Consider the following 22,783-nt stretch of genomic DNA (forward strand, 5'->3'; position numbering starts at 1 on the left):
ATCTAAATATTTATCAAAAAGAAGAAAAGTTGAAAAATGTTGTCTTGAATTCTTTACGGAAGAATAGTTATCACTGGCAACCTTTAAAGTAAGGAGTTATGTGGATAGATTTTTTTTTATTATGTTTATAAACACAATACTGTTAGGCCTCATTCAGATGGCCGTTTTTCACACTGAGGCTGTGCTTTATTTATCACATAGGGTACACTGAGCCTCTGCTGAATACGTCTCATAATATACACTGAAACCTTGCTGAATACTTCACATAGGATACACTGAGACTGTGCTGTATAAATCACATAGGGTACACTGAGCCTCTGCTGAATACATAATACATCTCATAATATACACTGAAACCTTGCTGAATACATCACATAGGATACACTGAGACTGTGCTTTATTTATCACATAGGGTACACTGAGCCTCTGCTGAATACGTCTCATAATATACACTGAAACCTTGCTGAATACTTCACATAGGATACACTGAGACTGTGCTGTATAAATCACATAGGGTACACTGAGCCTCTGCTGAATACATAATACATCTCATAATAGACACTGAAACCTTGCTGAATACATCACATAGGATACACTGAGACTGTGCTGTATAAATCACATAGGGTACACTGAGCCTCTGCTGAATACGTAATACATCTCATAATATACACTGAAACCTTGCTGAATACATCACATAGGATACACTGAAACTGTGCTGTATAAATCACATAGAGTACACTGAGCCTCTGCTGAATACATAATACATCTCATAATATACACTGAAACCTTGCTGAATACATCACATAGGATACACTGAGACTGTGCTGTATAAATCCCATAGAGTACACTGAGCCTCTGCTGTATAAATTACATAGGATATACTGAAACCCTGCTGAATACATCACATAGGATACACTGAGACTGTGCTGTATAAATCACATAGGGTACACTGAGCCTGTGCTGTATAAATCACATAGGATACACTGAGCTTCTGCTGCATACATCACATAGGATACACTGAGACCCTGCTGAATACATCACATACACTGAGACTGTGCTTGTAACGATATGGCCGGCTATGGTTTCCCTTCCCCCTCCATGCAGGGACACCGACATACTCACCTCCCCGGCCGCGCATCGTTGTCCCTGGCGTGTTCCCTGCTTCTTGGTAATGTGCGCACCACAGTTCCCGGTGGCGTGCCTAGTGCGTACGCTCCACTGCTCTTAAAGGGGAAGCGCATACATAGTTAAATGCTCCCAGCCAATAACTGGAAGGCATTTAGTACAGAGTTCACCTGCAAGATGGCTCTCAGCCAATAGCTGGGAGTCATCCTGTATAAAAGACTCCCTCCCCCTTAGGGAGATTTACACATTTAGTCATTAAGTAGTGTAATGTTCTGCCGTTGTGAGGTCCCCTGGTCCCGGGGTGACTAGTGTCTTGCACCCATATCCCTGGTCCCAGTGTGGCCAGTGTCCTGAACCCGTATCCCTGGTCCCAGTGTGGCCAGCGTCCTGAACCCGAACCCCTGATCCCATTGTGGCCGGCGTCCTGAACCCGAACCCCTTGTTCCGGTGTGGCCAGCATCCTGAACCCGAACCCCTGGTCCTGGTGTGGCCAGCGTCCTGAACCCCAAGTCCCTGGTTCTAGTGCAGCTAGTGCCTGAACCTCGTCCCCCGGTCCATGTGCGGCCAGATCCTGAATCAGTATTCGAGACCTGTGTGTCTCCGATTTATCCCGTGTATCCGAACTGCTAAAACCAGCCCCGAATCAGCTCAGTCTGAACATTGCCACAGACCTTGTCAGCGAACCCGACCCCTGGGATTGGCAACTGCAGAACCGGCGACTGCTTAGGAGTGGTACCTGGCGGCTACCTGCAGCCCAGTCTGCCTCCACCATCAGGAGCTCCAGTGAACACCAGGTAGCCGCTTAGCTACACCCCTTTCTAGGCTGGCCCGGCCCTGTGGCACAGTGGGTTCACGATCGAACCACGTGCGCCACCTTCGGGCATGACAATGTTGTATAAATCATATAGAATACACTGAGTCTCTGCTGTATACATCACATAGGATACCCTGAGGCTCTGCTGTATACATCACATTGGATACACTGAAACCCTGCTGGAACAGTCTCCGTGAACGTGTAGTAGCTCCACCTCCAGGGTCAGGACAATGGCGGTGCCTGGGACCAGAGTAGCATAGCACCGGACCTGTTCCATTCCCAGATGGGAGCACAGAATCACAATTCCTAACACTTATCTCCTGATCTAACTTTCTACATGAATTATTGTGGGGGGATGGGGCAGTGCAGCTAAGTTTAGCTGTGTCACATTACAGACCTTTCTATCAACACTTCAGGTTACTGAGTGTGTTAGTAATCACACTTATGTCTGCTGTGCTTAAGAAACTTGTAATCACTTTGCAGTGAGATCAGGGCTGTGAATATCTCATACAGGAGTAACCTGCCTGTTCTGGGCTCCTGCTGTGTAAGATGTAATGAGACCCTGCTCTGATCTCACAGTACAAGTTAAGCACAACAGGCATAAGTGTGATTACTGACACTTTGAACTCTCATCTCAGGTCAACCATTGTGGGGGAGGGACAGTACAGTAGAACTGATGTTGCAATGAGAGGAGGGGAGCTGATAGACGGATTTGATATGTGACACAGCTAAACTCAGTTGTGCTCTTTCCACATTAACTCATGCGGGAGGTTAGACCAGGAGATCAGGGTTGTCTGACATTATACATCTCACACACTGAGAAACTTGCTCTAAGTTAGTGTGTGGGGGTGTTCTTCTTTTCTTTATGTGTTCCTGCCTGCTTATAATTGGTCTAACTGGTACAGGAAAAAGAAGTTTACACCCCTAGTGAAAACTCTGGACCCACTTGGACTTAAAACAAAAAACAAACTCATCAGGTGTCAAGTACTTTAATTGCTTATATGTCTGCGGCCACTATTACATTGCTTGACCAGTTCGATATATAAAATTTAGTAAAAGGCCCTCTTTAAACACGTTTGTAATAAGTCCAGTTTTGATAGGTTTATTAAAAGTTGCTGTAGGATGACATGTATCAGTTTCTATGTGATAAATATTTCCACAATGTGTTCTTTGTCACAGCTACACAGAGCAGTTTGGTTTGGTGTACTTAGCCGCACGCTTTGATGGAGGATTTGCTGCTGTATCTAGAGCGCTACAAGAGGTAATAATAATAATAGATGATTAGTCTCCCTAGTGGCACAAGTTCAATACTTTTAATATTCAATACTTACCCACCAACAGCACTATGTTTAACATCCACTAGCACTACTGACCGGTAGGCCTTTATAAAAAAAAAGCAACCCTAACACCTAAACCCCAAATAAAATAGGACATACTGACTGCCCATCCCCCACAAAGTACTGAAAAATAACTGCATTGCAAACTTTACTATATTTGATTTTGCCACTCCAATAAAGGGGTAATTCTATAAACAATATAGATAAATGTATGATCGCAGGTGGTCCGATCACTGAGATTCTTGCTGATCGTGAAAATGGTGGTCCCCAATTTGCCTGGTGAATGGAGCATTACTGTTGTGTGTGATCACTGCTTCATTCACTGCCTATAGGAGTTCACATAGGGGACCTTGACTTCCTCGTTGTCAAGATCGATTGGGTCTCAGTGGCCAAACTACCAACAATCAAACTTTTATCATCTTTTCTGTGGATAGGTGATTAAGGGCTCGCTCACACTAACGTATCAGAAATTGGTCCCATTCTCATCCAGGAGAGTGGCACGATTTTTTCTCACTTCCATGTGCTTTCCATATACTTCCATGTGCTGTCCATATACAATCTATTTTTTTACTCCGCAGCTATTAATCATTTACAGGACCATTTACAGTTTCCTATGATACAGAATTGTAATGTATCTGTAAAAATCAGATGCCGCTCTGATGGTCTGTATGGCATGTGATTTTTTTTTTTTTCATCACACCCATCAGATCCGCTCTGCCTTATTGAATAACATTGGTCCGAGTGCAATCCGATTTTTTTTTTTATCAGATTGCACTCGTCCGATTTATATGCAAGTGTGAGCGAACCCTTTTAAATATTCTTGGAAAATCCGGACTCGGCCCTTGAAGGGTATGGGGAGCTGTTAGACATGGATTAAAAACTGAAGAAATTATTCTTACTTCAGTGTTCCATCCGAGTCCATCTGTTTATCACTGAACTGTGAGTCAATGGATAAATAACAGTTCACTTCCTCCAGTTTTTAAAATAAAATGAGAAAAAATGTATGCAACTAGGACACCACCTGAGAAAAAAAGTCTGTTTCTCTCGGGTGGTAAGGCTACATGCACACATCGGTGTGAGCGTCGCTTCCGGTTTTTTTCTCATCTGTTTTTTCTCACTGCAGCAGGTCGAATGTCTGACCTTTAATTTTGCCCATTGACAATGTATCAATGAAACATGTATTAAACACTGAAGTAGAAAGTGTGCCTTCAGTGTGTCATCTATTTTATACGGAACCCCCATATTTTTAAAGGCCAAAGCTGAGCTGCAATATTAGATGAGAATAGGACAAGCACCGAATCTCACAGACCAGAGACACCGAGCTAAACTGATGTGTGTATGGATGAATTAAATTCTACGGGTCAGAGTGCTGTTCGTGAAATTAAGATGCAGCACTAGTTCATGTCTCACAGGTGTGTGAATGGAGCCTACCATTCTCGGGCCTCATTCAGATGACAGTATTTTAATCAGTATTTTCAATTAGTATTTGTGATCTGAAAGAAGTTGAAGTGTTTCCATGATAATTTTTTTTTGTTTGTTCAACTTCTGGTTTTGGCTTTCAAATACTGAGAAAATGCAATCTTAGGTCAGGTTCAGACGAGCATATGAAAAATCTTCTTTTTTTTTTTTTTTTTTTGGGACAATTTTTCCAATTCTTGTCTGAACCCGGTCTAAGTCTGCATTTACACATCAGTGTGAGGCCATGTTTTTCATCCATATTGTCATTTGTATTGTATCCGTATGTTTGTTTTTTACATCCATGTGTCATCAGTTTGGCATCCTTTTTTATGAATCAGCAGTAAATAAAATAAAGTTTCCAAAGTTAATAATGCCAATTTATCCCTCGAAATCACATGCAATACCCGTATGGGGTCTGATTATTTTTATTTATTTATTGCGCACTTAGACTTCAATAGGTGAGTCTCAACTGAAATACGGAAGGGAATTGTGAAAGCTGCATTTTTTATCCAACTGTTACCCGAATAGTCCTATGGAATAACATTGGTCAGTGTGCTTTTTGTGTGCTATTTGATTTTAACAAGAACAGCACACATACGTATAATACGCTCTTCTGAATGAGCCCTTAGGATATATAAAAAGCTGGGATCCTAATGTATTATTATCCCTCAATAGGTTCCTTATAAGTTTGGGCTCCACATTTTAAAAATAGTAGTGGAAAACTAGAGTTGGTTCAAAGATGGGCAAAAAGATTACATGGGATGGAAAGTCTGTCCTGTAATCAGAGGTTAGAGGTTTATATAAAAAAAAAGTCGTCTCAGAGGAGATCTTATTTATATGTATAAATACATGTGTGGTCAGTGCAAAGGACTAGCACATGACTTATTCCTTCCAAAGACCATACTAAGGACCAGGGGCACTCATTACAGGTGGAAGAAAGGCGATTCCAGCAGCTAAATAGGAAAGGGTTCTTTACAGTCAGAGCAGTCAGACTGTGGAATGCCGACCACAAGAGGTAGTAATGGCTGACACTATAACAGCTTTAAAAAAAGGGCTAAATCCTTTTCTTGTTGTGAAAAATAGCATTATGGGTTATAAATAAGTTAGCGATAGAGAATGTCTAGCCGGTCAAGTAAGGTTGAACTTAATGAATCTGTGTAAAATAGGTAACTATGTAAGGGTCTATCCTACATCCAGATGTCTTGTGGTGGTGACATCTTGTGACCTCCCTCCTGACCTATCTGATCTCTTGTAGCAGTGATAAGTGCAGTTTGCATCATTTGTTTATGTACCACAACAAGTAAAGAAACTGATCCCAGGTTGGTCCTCAGGAGCAGGAAAAAGAGGACACTGAAAGGAAGCCTCAGCAGAGAGAAATGAGCTATGCACAGAGCAGGGCACTCCACCATCGCAGGAGAAGTCTCATGAGTAGTAATATGCATGAGGCTTTTTAGAGCATAAAAAAGCCTGTACAGGCATTAATGGCACTTGTCTGTGCAAGAAAATGATACTTTCTGGCTAATGTGACTTTCCACACCTTTCACACTTGATATATACTGAATGTTCTTACCTAGTGTTTTATATTTAGAGCTACGGTGCTTGTACAATAATAACTATTATAGCTTTTTAGTATTACACCACCTTTGTGTTTACAAGTCGCTCCAGACTCTGACTCCTCTTAACGAGCCCTACATATTATAGAAGATTTGACTCCCTCTCCTGCAGTTTTCTTTCCCCTCTCCTCTTCCTTCCCCTTTTGTTGTTCCCCCTCACTATTTTCGTTTCTATAATTTAAGATCAGTTTAATTCAAAAGTTTGTTCGCATTTTTTTCTTTACAAATACTTCTGTATTGTTTATCTTATGAAATTTTAATAACAATTAACAGTTAAAAAATAAATAAATAAAAAAATATACATACAGCGTGTATACCAACAAATGGAGACTCTGTTTTGTTTATTGTTCCTTCTACTGGCTAACATGGTACAAAGATATATATTTCCTGAAACAATCTCTCATGAACTTGCAGTATGATGTACGTGCGTTCTGTCCTCCACAGATACATCAACGTGTTCCTGAGTTCAGCCCAACGACTTTGTTGGATTTTGGATCCGGCGTTGGATCAGTGTCATGGTGAGATCATTCGTTGTCCTCTCTCTACCTGCCCCCTTGGTGATGAAGTTGGGGTCTTACTACTTACCCCTGGTGATTATGAGCTCTCCCAGAGGATGTGAGGTTGTAATATTACATGGCATGACAATCATCCAAACTAATAAGCAATCAAGCAAGTCTGCCAGAGATAGTCTGACTTTGAAAAGACTTTGCAGAGGGGATTCCTTTATGACTTCCATGTTCCCTAACAGACGATTATTATTAGAAGTGAACATCCCCTTTCTAAAGTGCCTTTAAAGGGGTTGTTTGTTTTTTATTAAATAGAATAGGAAATCATAAAATTTTCTCATTAACATGCATATACAGTTATATGAAAAAGTTTGGGCACCCCTATTAATCTTCAGCTTAATGTTTTATAAAAATTGGTGTTTTTGCAACAGCTATTTCAGTTTGATATATGTAATAACTGTTGGACACAGTAATGTTTCTGCCTTGAAATGAGGTTTATTGTAATTACAGAAAATGTGCAATCTGCATTCAAACAAAATTTGACAGGTGCATAAGTATGGGCACCCTTATCATTGCCTTGTTATCATTGTCTTGTTTTAAATACTCCTACCTACTTTTTACTGACTTACTAAAGCACTTTTTTTGGTTTTGTAACCACATTGAGCTTGGAACTTCATAGCCAGGTGTATGCAATCATGAGAAAAGCTACTTAAAGTGGCCACTTGCAAGTTGTTCTCCTGTTTGAATCTCCTCTGAAGAGTGGCATCATTGGCTCCTCAAAACAACTGTCAAATGATCTGAAAACAAAGATTATTCAACATAGTTGTTCAGGGGAAGGATACAAAAAGCTGTCTCAGAGATTTAACCTGTCAGTTTCCACTGTGAAGAACATAGTAAGGAAATAAAAGAACACAGGGACAGTTCTTGTTAAGGCCAGAAGTGGCAGGCCAAGAAAAACATCAGAAAAGCAGAGTAGAAGAATGGTGAGATCAGTCAAGGACAATCCTCAGACCACCTCCAGAGAGCTGCAGCATCAACTTGCTGCAGATGGTGTCACTGTGCATCGGTCAACTATACAACGCACTTTGCACAAGGAGAAGCTGTATGGGAGAGTGATGCGAAAGAAGCCGTTTCTGCAAGCACGCCACAAACAGAGTCGGCTGAGGTATGCAAAAGCACATTTGGAGAAGCCAATTTCTTTTTGGAAGAAGGTCCTGTGGACTGATGAAACCAAGATTGAGTTGTTTGGTCATACAAAAAGACGTTATGCATGGCGGCAAAAAAACACAGCATTCCAAGAAAAACACTTGCTACCCACAGTAAAATTTGGTGGAGGTTCCATCATGCTTTGGGGCTGTGTGGCCAATGCCGGCACCGGGAATCTTGTTAAAGTTGAGGGACGCATGGATTCCCCTCAGTATCAGCAGATTCTTGACAATAATGTTCAAGAATCAGTGACAAAGTTGAAGTTACGCAGGGGATGGATCTTTCAGCAAGACAATGATCCAAAACACCGCTCCAAATCTACTCAGGCGTTCATGCAGAGGAACAATTACAATGTTCTGGAATGGCCATCCCAGTCCCCAGACCTGAATATCATTGAACATCTGTGGGATCATTTGAAGAGGCTGTCCATGCTCGGCGACCATCAAACTTAACTGAACTGGAATTGTTTTGTAAAGACGAATGGTCAAAAATACCTTCATCCAGGATCCAGGAACTCATTAAAAGCTACAGGAAGCGACTAGAGGCTGTTATTTTTGCAAAAGGAGGATCTACTAAATATTAATGTCACTTTTCTGGTGAGGTGCCCATACTTATGCACCTGTCAAATTTTGTTTGAATGCAGATTGCACATTTTCTTTTAGTACAATAAACCTCATTTCAAGGCAGAAACATTACTGTGTCCAACAGTTATTACATATATCAAACTGAAATAGCTGTTGCAAAAACACCAATTTTTATAAAACATTAAGCTTAAGATTAATAGGGGTGCCCAAACTTTTTCATATAACTGTAAAATCCTGTGTTACCCATCCATGGGCCAGCTGACTAGGACCAGACATGGTGTCAGTCATATGACACCCTACACATGATGTGACCACTGGTGCACCATGTGTATGGTGTCACAGGACTGACACAACAGAGTTACATTGCATGCATGTGCTGGGTTAAAACGAGAGACTCATCAGTGGGATAACTGAGTAGGACTAATGCTGAAGTAATGGTGGTTATTACAACTATTCTTTCACTGTGTATTGACATGGTTGCCTGTCTCTGGGTGATGCCATGTTACTAATATAATTAATTGTAAGAAATCCTGCTCCACACTACACTACCATGCATCTATACCGCGCTCCGAACCCCTGGGGTCACACGGCTGTCTCATGATAAATGACATGTTTAGTCCTATTACATTACACATGATCGGTTGGCCCAGGGACTATAGTTAGTTAGGACCTGTTCACAATACATTTTGCAGTGAGTTCATGTTTCCACTTCAGGCTTCCGTCTGAATCCCTAAGGCCACGGCCCCACAATCAGTATTTGGTCAGTATTTTTTCTCAGGAGTGGGAGCCAAAACCAGGAGTGGGTGATAAATGCAGAATTGGTGACTTGTTTCTATTATACCTTTTCTCTGATTGTTCCTCACCTGGTTTTGGCTCCCACTCCTGAGAAAAAATACTGACCAAATACTGATAGTGGGGCCGTGGTCTAAAAATAAGACTCAGATGTGCCCCCGATGGAGTCACTGAATTAAATTTGGCAAACTGAGTCAAAAATATGAAACTCTACCTACGTTATGGTGCCCGACTGAAAAGACAGGCCTCCAGAAAAGAGTGCCGAGACCAGAATGTCCTACTTTAGACTCTATTTGCTTCATTTAAAGGAGCTATTCTGCCTTATGATATGGATGACCAATTGCTAGTATCGGTCATCAATAGTAGATCTGTGGAGCTCCAACATTCACCACCCTCACTGGTCAGCTGTTTCCCTATCCGGCTGGATGCATTCAATGACCGGAGCCAGAGCAGTCCAGCCTTGTCTATTCTGTCGTGGTGAGAACAGCTCCTGCTTAACGCAAGCAAAAATATTGTAGCAAGGGGTTAAACAATATATTTGTCAGCTCTGTTTTTTCTGCTTTGCAGGGCGGCCCATGGAATTTGGGGTAAAACGCTCAAAGAATATATGTGTATCGATTCCTCTGCATCAATGAATACTCTCAGTGAACTGCTATTAAGGGGTAATACACTTTGACTTCATTATGAAAGGGGTTTTTTGTTCTGCAAACAAAAGTCTGCAGTCACTGTATGTGACTGCAGACTACCGAATCGTGATTGTGTATGATGCGCACACTGTCACGGTTCCCTTTTGTTCCTTTGCTGGTGGGCTGTCATATGACCGCATATATGTGATTTGCATATCTGCGCTCACATGCCGACTAGTCTAACATGACTTCTCTCAATAGAAAGGAATTGAGAGAAGCGCAAATGACTAGTGGGCATGTGGCCGCATGTATGCAGATTGCAAATGCAGAGGAATCATGACATTGTACACCTCACACACGGTCACGATTCGGCAGTTTCCAGCCAGATAGTGAATGCCAGACTTTTCTTCTGACACCAGAAAACCTTTTATAAATTTATTTTTAATTATTTTGACATTAACCAAGTCATGACCTGGTTGTGTTTCCCCATTCGTGACAGGAAATATTTTCATTTTTATACATGCGGTTTTAAGAGCTCCTAAATTTTTTCTTGTTTGGATATTCAAATAATTTTTACCTCTTGTTTTTGGGGGGGATCTGTAGGACCTAATTTTATGTAATTTTTATATTCATTTTTTATTTTTGCCAATGTCAGGGGAAAAATGTAAGGAAAAAAAAAAGGTTTCTGTTTTTCACATTTTTTTAAATTTTTTCTTTTATGATCATAAAGTAAGACTAAAATACCTTTTAAATTTGGTTCCCCTCTATATAACAACTACTTTTACATATCGGAAACATTTTTTTTCATCATGGTTTTATTTTTCACTCAATTTTTAACTTCTATTTATTGTATGCATTGTGCCTCCATAAAATCATAAATTACCTTTTTGGGGGAATTTCAACATTTAAATACATATTGTGTTTTCATTGCTGGTATCCCCTGTAACAGGGGCTTGCATATTCGCACCAGTTACAGGGCAAATTCAGTTGATCCAGCAGCTCCGGCTAATCCCCAACCCTTAATCACTGGCCTGGGAAGAGGAAGAGCTCATTCATTACTGTGTATACTGCGATCAGGAAGGCAGAGATGTTGAAGAATAGAATAGTAATGATAATAATCTGTTCCTTCTCTGTGGTGAGCCTGGCCGTCTCTGACCTCCGGATTCCTGCTCCTTTGGCTGCATAATCTCCATGCAACTGCTGACTCTGCAATGACAGTCTTTGGGTGTTCTGCAAATAGTTAATTGCCTGTTACTAGCCATTATCTTTTCTATTTTGTGTTCCTGAGCAGGTGGGTCCGAAAAAGGTCAGATGCATATCTCAGGAATTCATTTTAGACAATTTTTGCCAGTTTCACCCAAGGTAAGTCATTCTATTAACCTCATTCTGCTCACAGCCCAACATTGTTTATGGTCAAGGAGAAATGGTCAAGGCGGGCTTACAATCTGTTCTTGTGAAAATTGACCCCTAAAAGTTTATGCCCGAAGAAAGTGTGTATCGTCTTCCCCTCTCTAAGAGCACGGTCAGGCAGCCGTATAACACGGACGACGATAGCCATCCGTCATCCGTGTTATACAGCCGTCTGACTGCGCCCTTAGAACGATTTCCTATTTGGTTTGGCACCATCATCCTATCTCTGTTATCATTGGGGTAAAATTGTAGTCATTGACATTTCACAGACCAGTTCAGGACCCGGCCATTTTCACCCTTTCTGACCATTCACGTTTGCGGGTATTTTCATACATAAGCCTTTACTGGCTCTAAAAATTTTTCTCATTCGTATATTCAAATAATTTTTGCTTTTTTTTTTTCAAAATACATGGAGCTTAATTTCTTTGTTATGTACTGTATATACATTGTGTTTTTTGGGATATCGGTGGAAAATGAAAAGAAAAATAAGAAATTTGTATCTATTTTTCACATTTTTTTTAAGAACACAAAGGACAGCTAGAAAACATTTTAAATTGCATTCCCATTTCTTTATAAAATAGTTTCATATATTGGACATATATGGGGCTAGAAACAGCAATTTCGACTTAATTTTTTGTTGCTTTTTTATTCATTTATTTTACACACAGTCTTCCCCATATCCTGAAATTTTATCCTTCAAAGGCCTTTTATCAAATATAAAGCACAATACATTCTTTCTACTGTATTGCTGGTTTCCCATGTTTAGTGCTATCTACACAGCGAACAGGAAGACACAGATGCTAATGATCCATCTATGCCTTCTCTATGGGAGACCTGATGTCTCTGACAACCCCCCCCCCCAATTCCTGCTGTAGAAGCTGCATAATCTTGTGCAACCAATTTACTTTGTACTGACACCTTAACATGTCAATGCAGAGTGAAATGTGGACCGTCTGTATGTTTTAAAGTCTAGGGGCAGTCCAGAAGTAGTTAAATAAGAAGTGAATCTATCCTTCATGTTGATCTATTCATGTTTGGGAAATCACTGCATTTTTTAACTGCATTAATGGGTTCTGTTGCTATAATTAATTCTGTTTGGACTGTTTTGCCTTTTTCAGGTACAGTTTGACTTAGTTGTGTCTGCATACTCTTTAAATGAACTTCCTAACTTTTCCGAAAGGGAGAGAGTCATCCAGACATTATGGAGGAAAACAGGGAGCTTCCTGGTAAGTATCTACTAGCTACTGCATTTTCCACTGGAGTATTCATTCATTATCATTCATTATTTTTGTCTTGATCCTCATGATATTCAAGGTGCTGGTAGAAAATGGTACCCGAGAAGGACATCAGTTATTAATGGAGGCTCGTGACATTGTTTTAAAGGCAAGTTAAACTTCTGATGTTAATAAAACACAAATATATCTAGATTTTATCATTGGGTCATATTTGCCACTACCTTTTGTACAGGAAAAATCTATAATCTATATCCTATATTTGCCATCTATAATACAACCAGGGATGTGTCCTTCTGTCCGAAGCCTCTATAGACTGTGCAAATGCGATGCTCCTGTGCAGTCTGGCTCCAGACAGAAGAATGCATCCAGCTGTTACAGATAAGAGGAGTATGTGGCACCGGAGATCGCGGTATGCGTAGGCACTGAATGCATACTGCGATCTCCAGCGCCATAAGTACATACCTGACTGGGAGGAGTGCGGCGTCTGAATCGGCGCTTGCGCATAGCGCGCTATCCGTCTCCATTTTAGTGAAGACACATTTGCAGTGTGTCTTCAACAAAATGGCGCCGGACAGCGCGATATGGGCACAAGTGTACTCCGACTCCACACTCCTCCCCTTGGCCTCCGGATGGGGGAGCAGGATGAGGGCAACACATAACAGGATGGGGGTGCAGGATGGGGACAGCACATAACAGGATGGGGGCAGCACATAACAGGATGAGGGCAGCACATAACAGGATGGGGGCACCACATTACAGGTTGGGGGGGCAGGATGGGGGCTGCACATGCCAGGATGGGGGAGCATATACCAATAAAAATGATCGCCACCCGGGCATATAACGGGTTCAATAGCTAATTAATTATGTCACTTTAGCATAATTCGTAGTGCTATTTGTCCACATATTTCTCCCTGATTTTAGTGTGGCTTATAAAACAATTTCTTGAAGGGAATTTCTTAACAGGTTTTGCTACCTAATCTGAGCATAGTATAATCTAAAGACAGGGACTCTGATTCCAACGATATGTCACTTACTGGGCTATTTGCTGTAGTTTTGATAAAATTATTGTGGAGTTTACAGCTAGAGGACAAGTAAACCGGCTGCCTTGTAGTCCATGTATTCATGAGCTCTGTATAACCCCGCACACACCACTGATTGACAAGCTACCTGTGTACACTATGCATAGGCAGAAAGCTGCCAATCAGTGGTGTGTGCGGGCTTATACAGAGACCAGCATTCAGAAAACTGGTAGATCTGCAGCAGATAAAACTGATTTTATCAAAACTGCAGCAAGCAGTAAAGTAAGTGATCCCTCCATACAGATGCTGTGGCATCAGGACCTCAGTGCTGTAAGATAATAGTTTTATCCTCTGTGCCAATAACAGAGGATAATGGGTCCTGGTAAGTTTAAATAAAAATGATCCTGTTATCTTTCTCACAAATACTGTATGTCTTTTCACACATCATAAAAACTATTTTGTTTTGTTTTTCTTCACACAGGGAGGTGACAAAGAAGTTTGGGACCACCGTCCTGCTTGTGTATTTGCCCCAGTAAGAAATATAAATCTTTGTTACATTTGCTACTTACTTAATGGTTTTGTGTACATACAGTCATGTTCAAACCTCTCAAAGTGGACTACTTTATTATTTTTCAGAATATTGTAAGCTTACCACATCTTAGTACTGCTAAAATTTTATTTATGCCATTTAAAATTCTGTTTGTTTGTCAACATTCTGTGTCATTTAATGGTATGTGCACACAGCATCTTTTTTAGGTGCATTCCACCTTAAAAATTGCTTAAAAAGCTAAAGAATTAAGATATGCACTGCAAAGCATGATCACTTGCTGTGCATATGTTCAGTTTTTTTAACTTCTTATAAATAACCACTCCAACTTTTTTTTTATTGGAGCGCTGAATTGGTGCTTCTAATCTAAGGTCCCTGCGCCTAGTCTTATACTTACCTGCTGCTGTTTTCACCTTTTGTCAGCACCTCCCTAGTCGGTCTTCAGCAGGTTGTGACCTGCTGGATCGCTCCAGAGGTCACTTTTCAATATAAGTCTATGAGAGCCTCGTTCTGGCCCTTATAGACTTGTAACGATCACAAGCTCTCAATGCCTTTAACTTCCAGTCAGTCAGAAGTTGAAAAGTCAACCAAAAAGACACCAAAGAAGACGCTTCATGATAAACACCACCGTCATTTTCCTGACATGTATTCTGCTTCAAAAACTCAGTGGGTGTCTAAAAGACGTTGTGTGCAATGTGCTCACTGTCACGATTCCCCTATAGTCGCAGTGAGAGTGGTCAGTCACATGACTGCATGTATGAAATTGGCATACTAAGGCCGGTTTCACAAGTCCGTATATTTCCGGTACCGGAAAAACCAGTACCAGAGATATCCGTGTCCCGTGTGTGTCACACGAGTGGCAACTGTGTGCCACATCAGGATCACACTGACCGGTGCCTGGGAATCAGCGCTACAGTTAGCGCTGTTCCCAAGCGCCGGGTGCTGAACACTGCCCTCATCATGGTTCCCTGCCGGCACTGCGATCAGCACCAGCAGGGACCATGATGCGGGTAGTGGTTGTCTGCTCCCGCAGTGTCCCTGTGTAAAAATAAGATTAAAATAATAAAATCCATATACTCACCTGTCCGGAGATGTCCCCTCCTGTAATCCACTGACCGCTGACGCCAAGGAGCCACGGAGAATGAGCCGCTCCAGCGAACAGGCACGCAGCTGAGCTCAGGAGCTGTGTCCTGTCACTTACTGAGTGTTGCTCGGGGCTCGCTGGAGCGGCTCATTCTTCCCGGCTCCTCTGCTTCAGCGGTCAGAGAATTACAGCGGGGGACATCTCCAGACAGGTGAGTACGGTATATGGATTTTATTATTTTATTCTTATTTTTACAGGTGGGGACACTGCGGGAGCATACTACCACTACCCACTACCCTCATCATTGCAAACAGGAAAAACAAAACAAAATGGCACAGGGGCGGACACAGACTGTAGTGGGCCCCTGTGCAAGAAATTTTTTGGGCCCCCCCCCCCCTGCGCTTCATAAGGCAACAAAGTTATCTAAACATAACCCCCCCCATGTGCATCTCTCGCCCCCCCATGTGCAGCTCTCATCCCCCCCATGTGCAGCTCTCATCCGCCCCATGTGCAGCTCTCATCCCCCCCATGTGCAGCTCTCATCCCCCCCCGTGCATCTCCCATCCCCCCCGTGCATCTCTCTTCCCCCCATGTGCATCTCTCATCCCCCCCCATGTGCATCTCTCATCCCCCCCATGTGCATCTCTCATCCCCCCCCATGTGCATCTCTCATCCCCCCCATGTGCATCTCTCATCCCCCCCACTCCTAGTTAACTACTTGTATTTAAAACAAATAAAACTTGTTATACTTACCCCCATGCGATCCCTGCAGAATCCTGGCGCTCGTCCACGTCGCTGCCACCAGACGGTGCCACATGCATAGCCATCAGCTTTTGTTTTGGCCAAAAGATTTTTAAAGCCGCCACCACGATAAGGTAGACTCTTCTGGCAGGGCCCTACTCTAACCTATTAAAATTTTCTTAAAATATCCAATACTCTTTTTAGATATATTTTTATTTAGTTTTCTTTAAGGGAATGTGTCATATACATTTTTTTTTAAAATGACCAATAATACCACATACAGGGAATACCGCCACACCATGACCAGACCACATATTACCACAACATAGTGACCGAATAATACCACACAGAAGGGGGAAAAACTGCCACACCATGACCAGACCACATATTACCACCACATTACTAATATTACCACCACATTACTAATATTACCATAAGTGTCATTATGCACGGGAGCTCTATACATGGTATGTATAATGTAAGTGTCCAGGTAATCTAGTGATCACCAGTGACATTATACACAGGAGCTCTGTATATAGTGTCAGTGTACAGGTAATACAGTGATCACCAGTGACATTATACACAGGAGCCCGGTACATAGTATATAGTGTAAGTGTACATGTAATACACTGACTCACTGGTGACGTCTCTAGGTGAAGTCCTTCAGCTACGCTTTTCTCCTTCATCCAGCACAGACCGCCATTACGTCTTCCAGCCAGGACTCGTCTCTGCATAAAATAACACAGTTATGTAGAGCACATTCCCCAACTTCTACATTACGCAGCTGAATACAGACGTGCATCCACCATCAATATATGGTTAGTTATTATACAACCTACCATTCCAAATATAAATTGTAATCCACCACGGTGCCCCCATTAACTGTAAATAGGCACTTAATATATAATTTAATTAGAACCTCTACTCTTTCCGCCAATTTGTTACCAGTTACACTCCTGCATCCGCAACGCCCCCTACTCTATACTTCCTGCTCCCCGCATTCATTATTTACATGCACCCCCTGCCCCAATTCATTATATCATGTCCTGCTCTCCCCACCCCATCCACTCCATCATCATTTATCATTTACTGTCCCCCACCCCACATTCATTATGTGCAGCTCATTATCCCCCTACTCCCAATTCCCCCATGTGCAGCTCATTTTCTCCCAATTCCCCCATGTGCAGCTCTCACCCCTCCATGTGCACATCTCTCATCCCCCTCCCCCACATGTGCCCCTCTCTCATCCCCCCATGTGCACATCTCTCATCCCCCTCCCCCACATGTGCACCTCTCTCATCCCCCTCCCCCACATGTGCACCTCTCTCATCCCCCTCCCCCACATGTGCACCTCTCTCATCCCCCTCCCCCACATGTGCACCTCTCTCATCCCCCTCCCCCACATGTGCACCTCTCTCATCCCCCTCCCCCACATGTGCACCTCTCTCATTCCCCTCCCCCACATGTGCCCCTCTCTCATCCCCCCCATGTGCACATCTCTCATCCCCCTCCCCCACATGTGCACATCTCTCATCCCCCTCCCCCACATGTGCACTTCTCTCATTCCCCTCCCCCACATGTGCACCTCTCTCATCCCCCTCCCCCACATGTGCACCTCTCTCATTCCCCTCCCCCACATGTGCACCTCTCTCATCCCCCTCCCCCACATGTGCACCTCTCTCACCCCCCTCCACCACATGTGCATCTCCCATTCCCCCCACTCCTAGTAAATTGTATTTAAAAAAAAAAAAAAACTTGTTATACTTACCCCCATGCGATCCCTGCAGAATCCTGACACCAGGTTCTCCTGACTTCCGGTCATGTGACGGTGCCGTCACATGACCGGAAGTCAGGGGAATCATGAAAGCGCTGCCGCAGCAGCGCAGCGCTGAGATGTCCCGGCCCCGGCGCTTAGCATGGGGCCGGGGGCCCCATGAGGAGAGAGACGCACAAGAGGGGGGCCCCGAAGGGGGCCCCTACCGGCTGGGCCCCATACTGGAGTCAGGGCAGTCATGCCCTGATGGCGGCCCTGCTGGAGGCTGAAGGGGCCCCCTCTCCCTCGGGGCCCCCGTTCAATGAACCGGCTGCACGGGCGGTAGTTCCGCCCCTGAAATGGCAACACAAAAGCACAGTCTTTGTGGAGGCAGGGATCCGCCTGTTCACAGTGCAGATACTCTGTGTGGTTCAGGTTAGCGCCACATAAACAGATCTGGAGTTCCTCACTCCAGACCTACTGAATCTGAAACAACGTATACTGGAAGCCTGTGCTAGCATTTCTTCTGCGGTGTTGCTATCAGTGTGTCAAGAGTGGGAGAAGAGGGTTGCATTGACAATCCAACACAATGGGCAGCACTTTGAACACATTTTATAAGTGGTCATAAACTTGTAATAAACTCATGAAAGAATAAAGTTACGTTAAAGCCAAGCAACCATTGTTTTTCTTATGAAATTCTCAATAAGTTTGACCCTCTTCCCATTGAAAAAAATAAAGTTGGATCCAAAATGGCGGACTTCAAAATGGCCGCCATGGTCACCACCCATCTGGAAAAGTTTTCCCCCTCCCATATACTAATGTGCCACAAACAGGAAGTTGATATCACCAACCATTCCCATTTAATTTAGGTGTATTCATATAAATGGCCCACCATGTATAATGGCACATTTCCGAACTTTGTTCTCAGGATCGGTGGAGATCCCAGCGGTCGGACCCCCAGTGATCAGCATGTTGTCACCTATCCTATGGATACATGATAACTTGCTGAGTTGGCATTAGCATTTTTCTTTTTCATTGCTTCTGTCTTATTTGTAGATTTGTATTTGTGTTTGTTTTTTTTTGTTAAAGCTTACTGTATGTTATTGTAGACACCTTAAATCAATAAGATTAGTAAAGTTCAGAAAATGGTCGCTATCAAATAAGCTGTACTATAAATTGAAAAATAATGTTAGCAGGGCATTACTGCCAAATGATGATCTCTGGTATCGATAAATCTAAAGACATTGGTCCCTGACAAGTTTATGATGCACCCTACCTGCCCCCGACCATGTACTGTACATGATTGTGACGAGCGTTCTACATCTCAGCCTTTTGCCTATCCTTCCCCTTTTCCTTGTAGATTAGAAGTTGTTCTAGGCAGCTATTCTAATCCCACTTTACTTAACTTCTGTTCACAGGACTATTCTTTTATCACCTATCTATAAAATAGGTGATAACTTATAGATTGGTGGGAGTCCCACGACTAAGACTCTCACCGATTGGCAGAACGAGTCCCTGTTAGAATCACCAGTGTGCATGATCAACCCCCACTCCATTCTCTCACTGCCATAGAGAATGAATGGAGTGGGGATCGAGAAGGCACACTGTCTCTCTATTCCAACGAGGATAAGAGAGTCCTAGTGGTCGGACCCCTGCCGATCTATAAATCATTGCCTATCCTGCGAAAAGGTGCTTAGTTCTCTTCCCCAGACCACCCATTTAGCATGTGCAGCAACCTGGAGGTATTTGGCTCTATATAACGTAATAATAATGTAATATAATAATAATTAAAATCATACATACATGAAGCCTAGATGTTGGACAGGATTTCTCTTCTTTGCAGTGCTGTTGAAAATAATGATTATATTTTTCCAGTAGATGATTATGCCATAATACAATTACAACAAATGCCAAGTGCATATATCTCCAACTACGCTAGATGGCACAATAATAAAAAAATAACGCTGAAAATAAATGTGTAGGAATAGAGCTTGAAGAATAAATCCAATATGTGCATAATCCAATATACAGCAAGTGTTGAACACGTCACCAATTTTCTAAGTAAATATATTTCTAAATGTGCTCTTGACATAGAATTCTCACCAGATGTCAGTTAACAATCCATCCAATCCACACAGTCAAAAAAATCAAATCATAGATGGCCATAAATTATGTGTTATGATGATAAATGACACAGGGAAAAAGTATTGAACACATGAAGAAAAAGAGGTGCAAAAAGCCAATGAAAGTCATGACATCAACTGAAATCTATCAGTAATAATAAAGCAATCCTGCTACTTAGTGAAAAATAATATCAGCTGCTTCAACCGATGGCCTATAAAAAGGTGTCACATTACCAAGGTGCTATACAAAAAACATCTCATGATGGGTAAAACCAGTGAGCTGTCTCAAGACCTTTGCAACCCTATTGTTGCAAAACATACTGATGTCATTGGTTACCGAAGAATTTCTAAACTACTGAAAGTTCCAATGAGCACTGTTCGAACCAGAAAGTGAAAAGAACATAATTTCACCATAAACCAGCCACAACTAGGTGCTCCCTGCAAGATTTCAGACAGCGGAGTGGAAAGAATTATCAGAAGAGTTGTCCAAGAGCCAAGGACCACTGTGGAAAGCTACAGAAAGACCTGGGATCAGCAGATTTTAGGACAGATTTACTAATTCCTGTGTAATGGCAAGACAGTGTAAATTTAGTGTCTTAAAGGGAATCTGTCACCAGATTTTTGGTACCCTAATTAAGAGGAGCATAATGTAGCAATAGAAAGCTTGACTCTAGTGATTTGTCACTTACTGGGCAGCTTGCTGTCATGTTGATGAAATCACTCTTTTATCTGCTGCACATCTACCAGTTCTCTGAATACTGAGCTCTGCGTAACCCCGTCAACACCAATGATTGGCAGCTTTCTGTGTACACTGTACATGGGAAGAAAGCTGTCAATCAGTGGTAGGGGGTGGGGTTATATAGCACTCATGAATATGCTTAACTAGCTGGCAGTAGGTTTACTAGTCCTCTAAAGATAATCTCCTGCTGATAAAACAATGATTTTATCAAAACTACAGCAAGCAGCCTAGTAAGTGACACATTGCTGGAATCAGGGTCTCTACATTATGCTGATCCCAGATTAGGTGGCAGATTCCCTTTAAAATGAACCTGACAGCTGATACATGCTACTCAATCTGTGTGCAGTACGTGTCAGGTCACTGGCTGTATTATCTCAGCCAGATACGTTTGACTCTGAAACTCTGCTGCTTTTCAGAGAAAAACATACTTTAAAAGCTGCCGTGGACCTTGCCCCATTGGAGACTAGTCGGACAACTGGGTCCTCGGCGGCTTCTCCCTGCCCGATGCCCTGGAGTGACAGGTTTCTCTCTGGATACATGTATAGGAAGAAACCTGTCACTGCAGGACAACGGGTGGGGAGAAGCCACCGGGGACCAGCCTGTCCGACTAGTCTCCAACGTGGTTCAATCTGCGGCGGTTTCTAAAGTATGTTTTTCTCTGATACGCTGCAGTGTTTCAGAGTCAAACATACCTGGCTGACATCATACAGCCAATGCCTGATATAAGCTTCCCACGGATCGGGCAGCATATATCAGCTGTCAGGTTCACTTTAAAATATGCCAGAGTTATCAAAGTGGCTTAGATTTATACTACCAGGTCTAATTTTACACCACCTCTTGTTGGTTTGCTGTTGCATATTTTCCAAGCCAAAACACTGGTGCTTGTCATTGCTGGATTTGGTTTATTGGTCAAACGCACAACAGGAGGTTAAATGGGAATAGACAACTTTTGGAAAACAATGGTGGACATTTATCAATTAGAAATCGAATAGATATAAGAGTCCAGCTGGAAAAGCCGTAGGCTAAAATATATTTTTTATTTATTTTTTTAAAATTAGTGGATAATCACACATGGTAATCGCACCCTTATGCGTTTCGGCATTTTCCCTTATTCATGGTCTGCATGTTCATGTACCTCTATTTTTGAAATAATTAGAAATAAATTATATGTTTTAGTCTACAACTTGTTTAGCTTTACCGTTGGCTTTCTTGGATTTCGTTCCTATGTAGTGCTGCTCTGACACGTTCTATGGCTTCTATGTTCACAAAGGCGAAGCTCACTCTCCCCATTTCCTTGAGTCGGGTCCTGCAAACTTAGGACCCGACTCATTAATGTTGGCATGCACTTATTTAATGAATTTGCCGCATCTTTCGACTGATGTGTGCTGCCGCCAGAAATCTTTGCCAGTTAGGGGCTGGCGTACTTTTCTGTTGTAATTTGTGGCAAAATTATGATTGTTTTAGCTACACTTTTAGCACTTTTATGCCAGAATTCTAGTCAAAACTGCTCAATGAACCGCGGCCTTAGATTACACATTCTTAGAATGCGCCCTGGTAGTTTGTGCTGTTTGATAAATGTGAGGTCTTTTAAGACTGGCTACTTTAGGTTTGCAGCATACATTAGTTGGTGTACTTTGAACCAGAAATTTTCACCAAAATGTTGGCGCTTTTTTGGTGCACAGGGTGACATGTAAGGTCACACCACTTTTCTGGAAACCGTGCCCATTTTCATTGAGACCACGTCCATTTGTCAGACATGTATAAAAATGGTGCAAATCAGAGAAGACACAAATTACCGGACATCAGAACTATTATGCTAGAATTCTGGCTCATTTAACTTTACAAATATTCCCCAACATGCTGCATAAATTGTACTATACACTACAAATATTTAATTATATCTTTATATAGCACCCACATATTCTGCAGCACTTTGTTTTCAATATTGATGTGATTGCGAAGCTTAAAATTGAACCAGAATGGCTAAATGTCAGAGGAATCTGAAGGTTTAGGGAATTTCTGGATGTTCGGTTGATATAGTTCATTAGGTTCGCAACCCTGGGATTTTTCG

At 42.3% G+C, this 22,783-nt stretch overlaps 1 protein-coding gene across 1 annotated transcript in view; it reads left to right on the forward strand.

The window, feature by feature from the left end:
- METTL17 (methyltransferase like 17) overlaps positions 1–22,783 on the forward strand; it is a 40,334-nt gene that overhangs the window by 13,131 nt on the left and 4,420 nt on the right. Inside the window, exons 4-11 of the mRNA XM_073671203.1 lie at positions 1–88; positions 3,119–3,200; positions 6,792–6,865; positions 10,003–10,097; positions 11,353–11,423; positions 12,590–12,697; positions 12,786–12,858; positions 14,211–14,257. Of these exons, the coding sequence (XP_073527304.1) occupies positions 1–88; positions 3,119–3,200; positions 6,792–6,865; positions 10,003–10,097; positions 11,353–11,423; positions 12,590–12,697; positions 12,786–12,858; positions 14,211–14,257 (638 nt within the window). The remainder of the gene's footprint in view (positions 89–3,118; positions 3,201–6,791; positions 6,866–10,002; positions 10,098–11,352; positions 11,424–12,589; positions 12,698–12,785; positions 12,859–14,210; positions 14,258–22,783) is intronic.

Source organism: Phyllobates terribilis, unplaced genomic scaffold (assembly GCF_046119375.1).
Source record: "Phyllobates terribilis strain yellow unplaced genomic scaffold, ASM4611937v1 Scaffold_1__5_contigs__length_1240528914, whole genome shotgun sequence".
Taxonomy (NCBI): Eukaryota; Metazoa; Chordata; class Amphibia; order Anura; family Dendrobatidae; genus Phyllobates; species Phyllobates terribilis.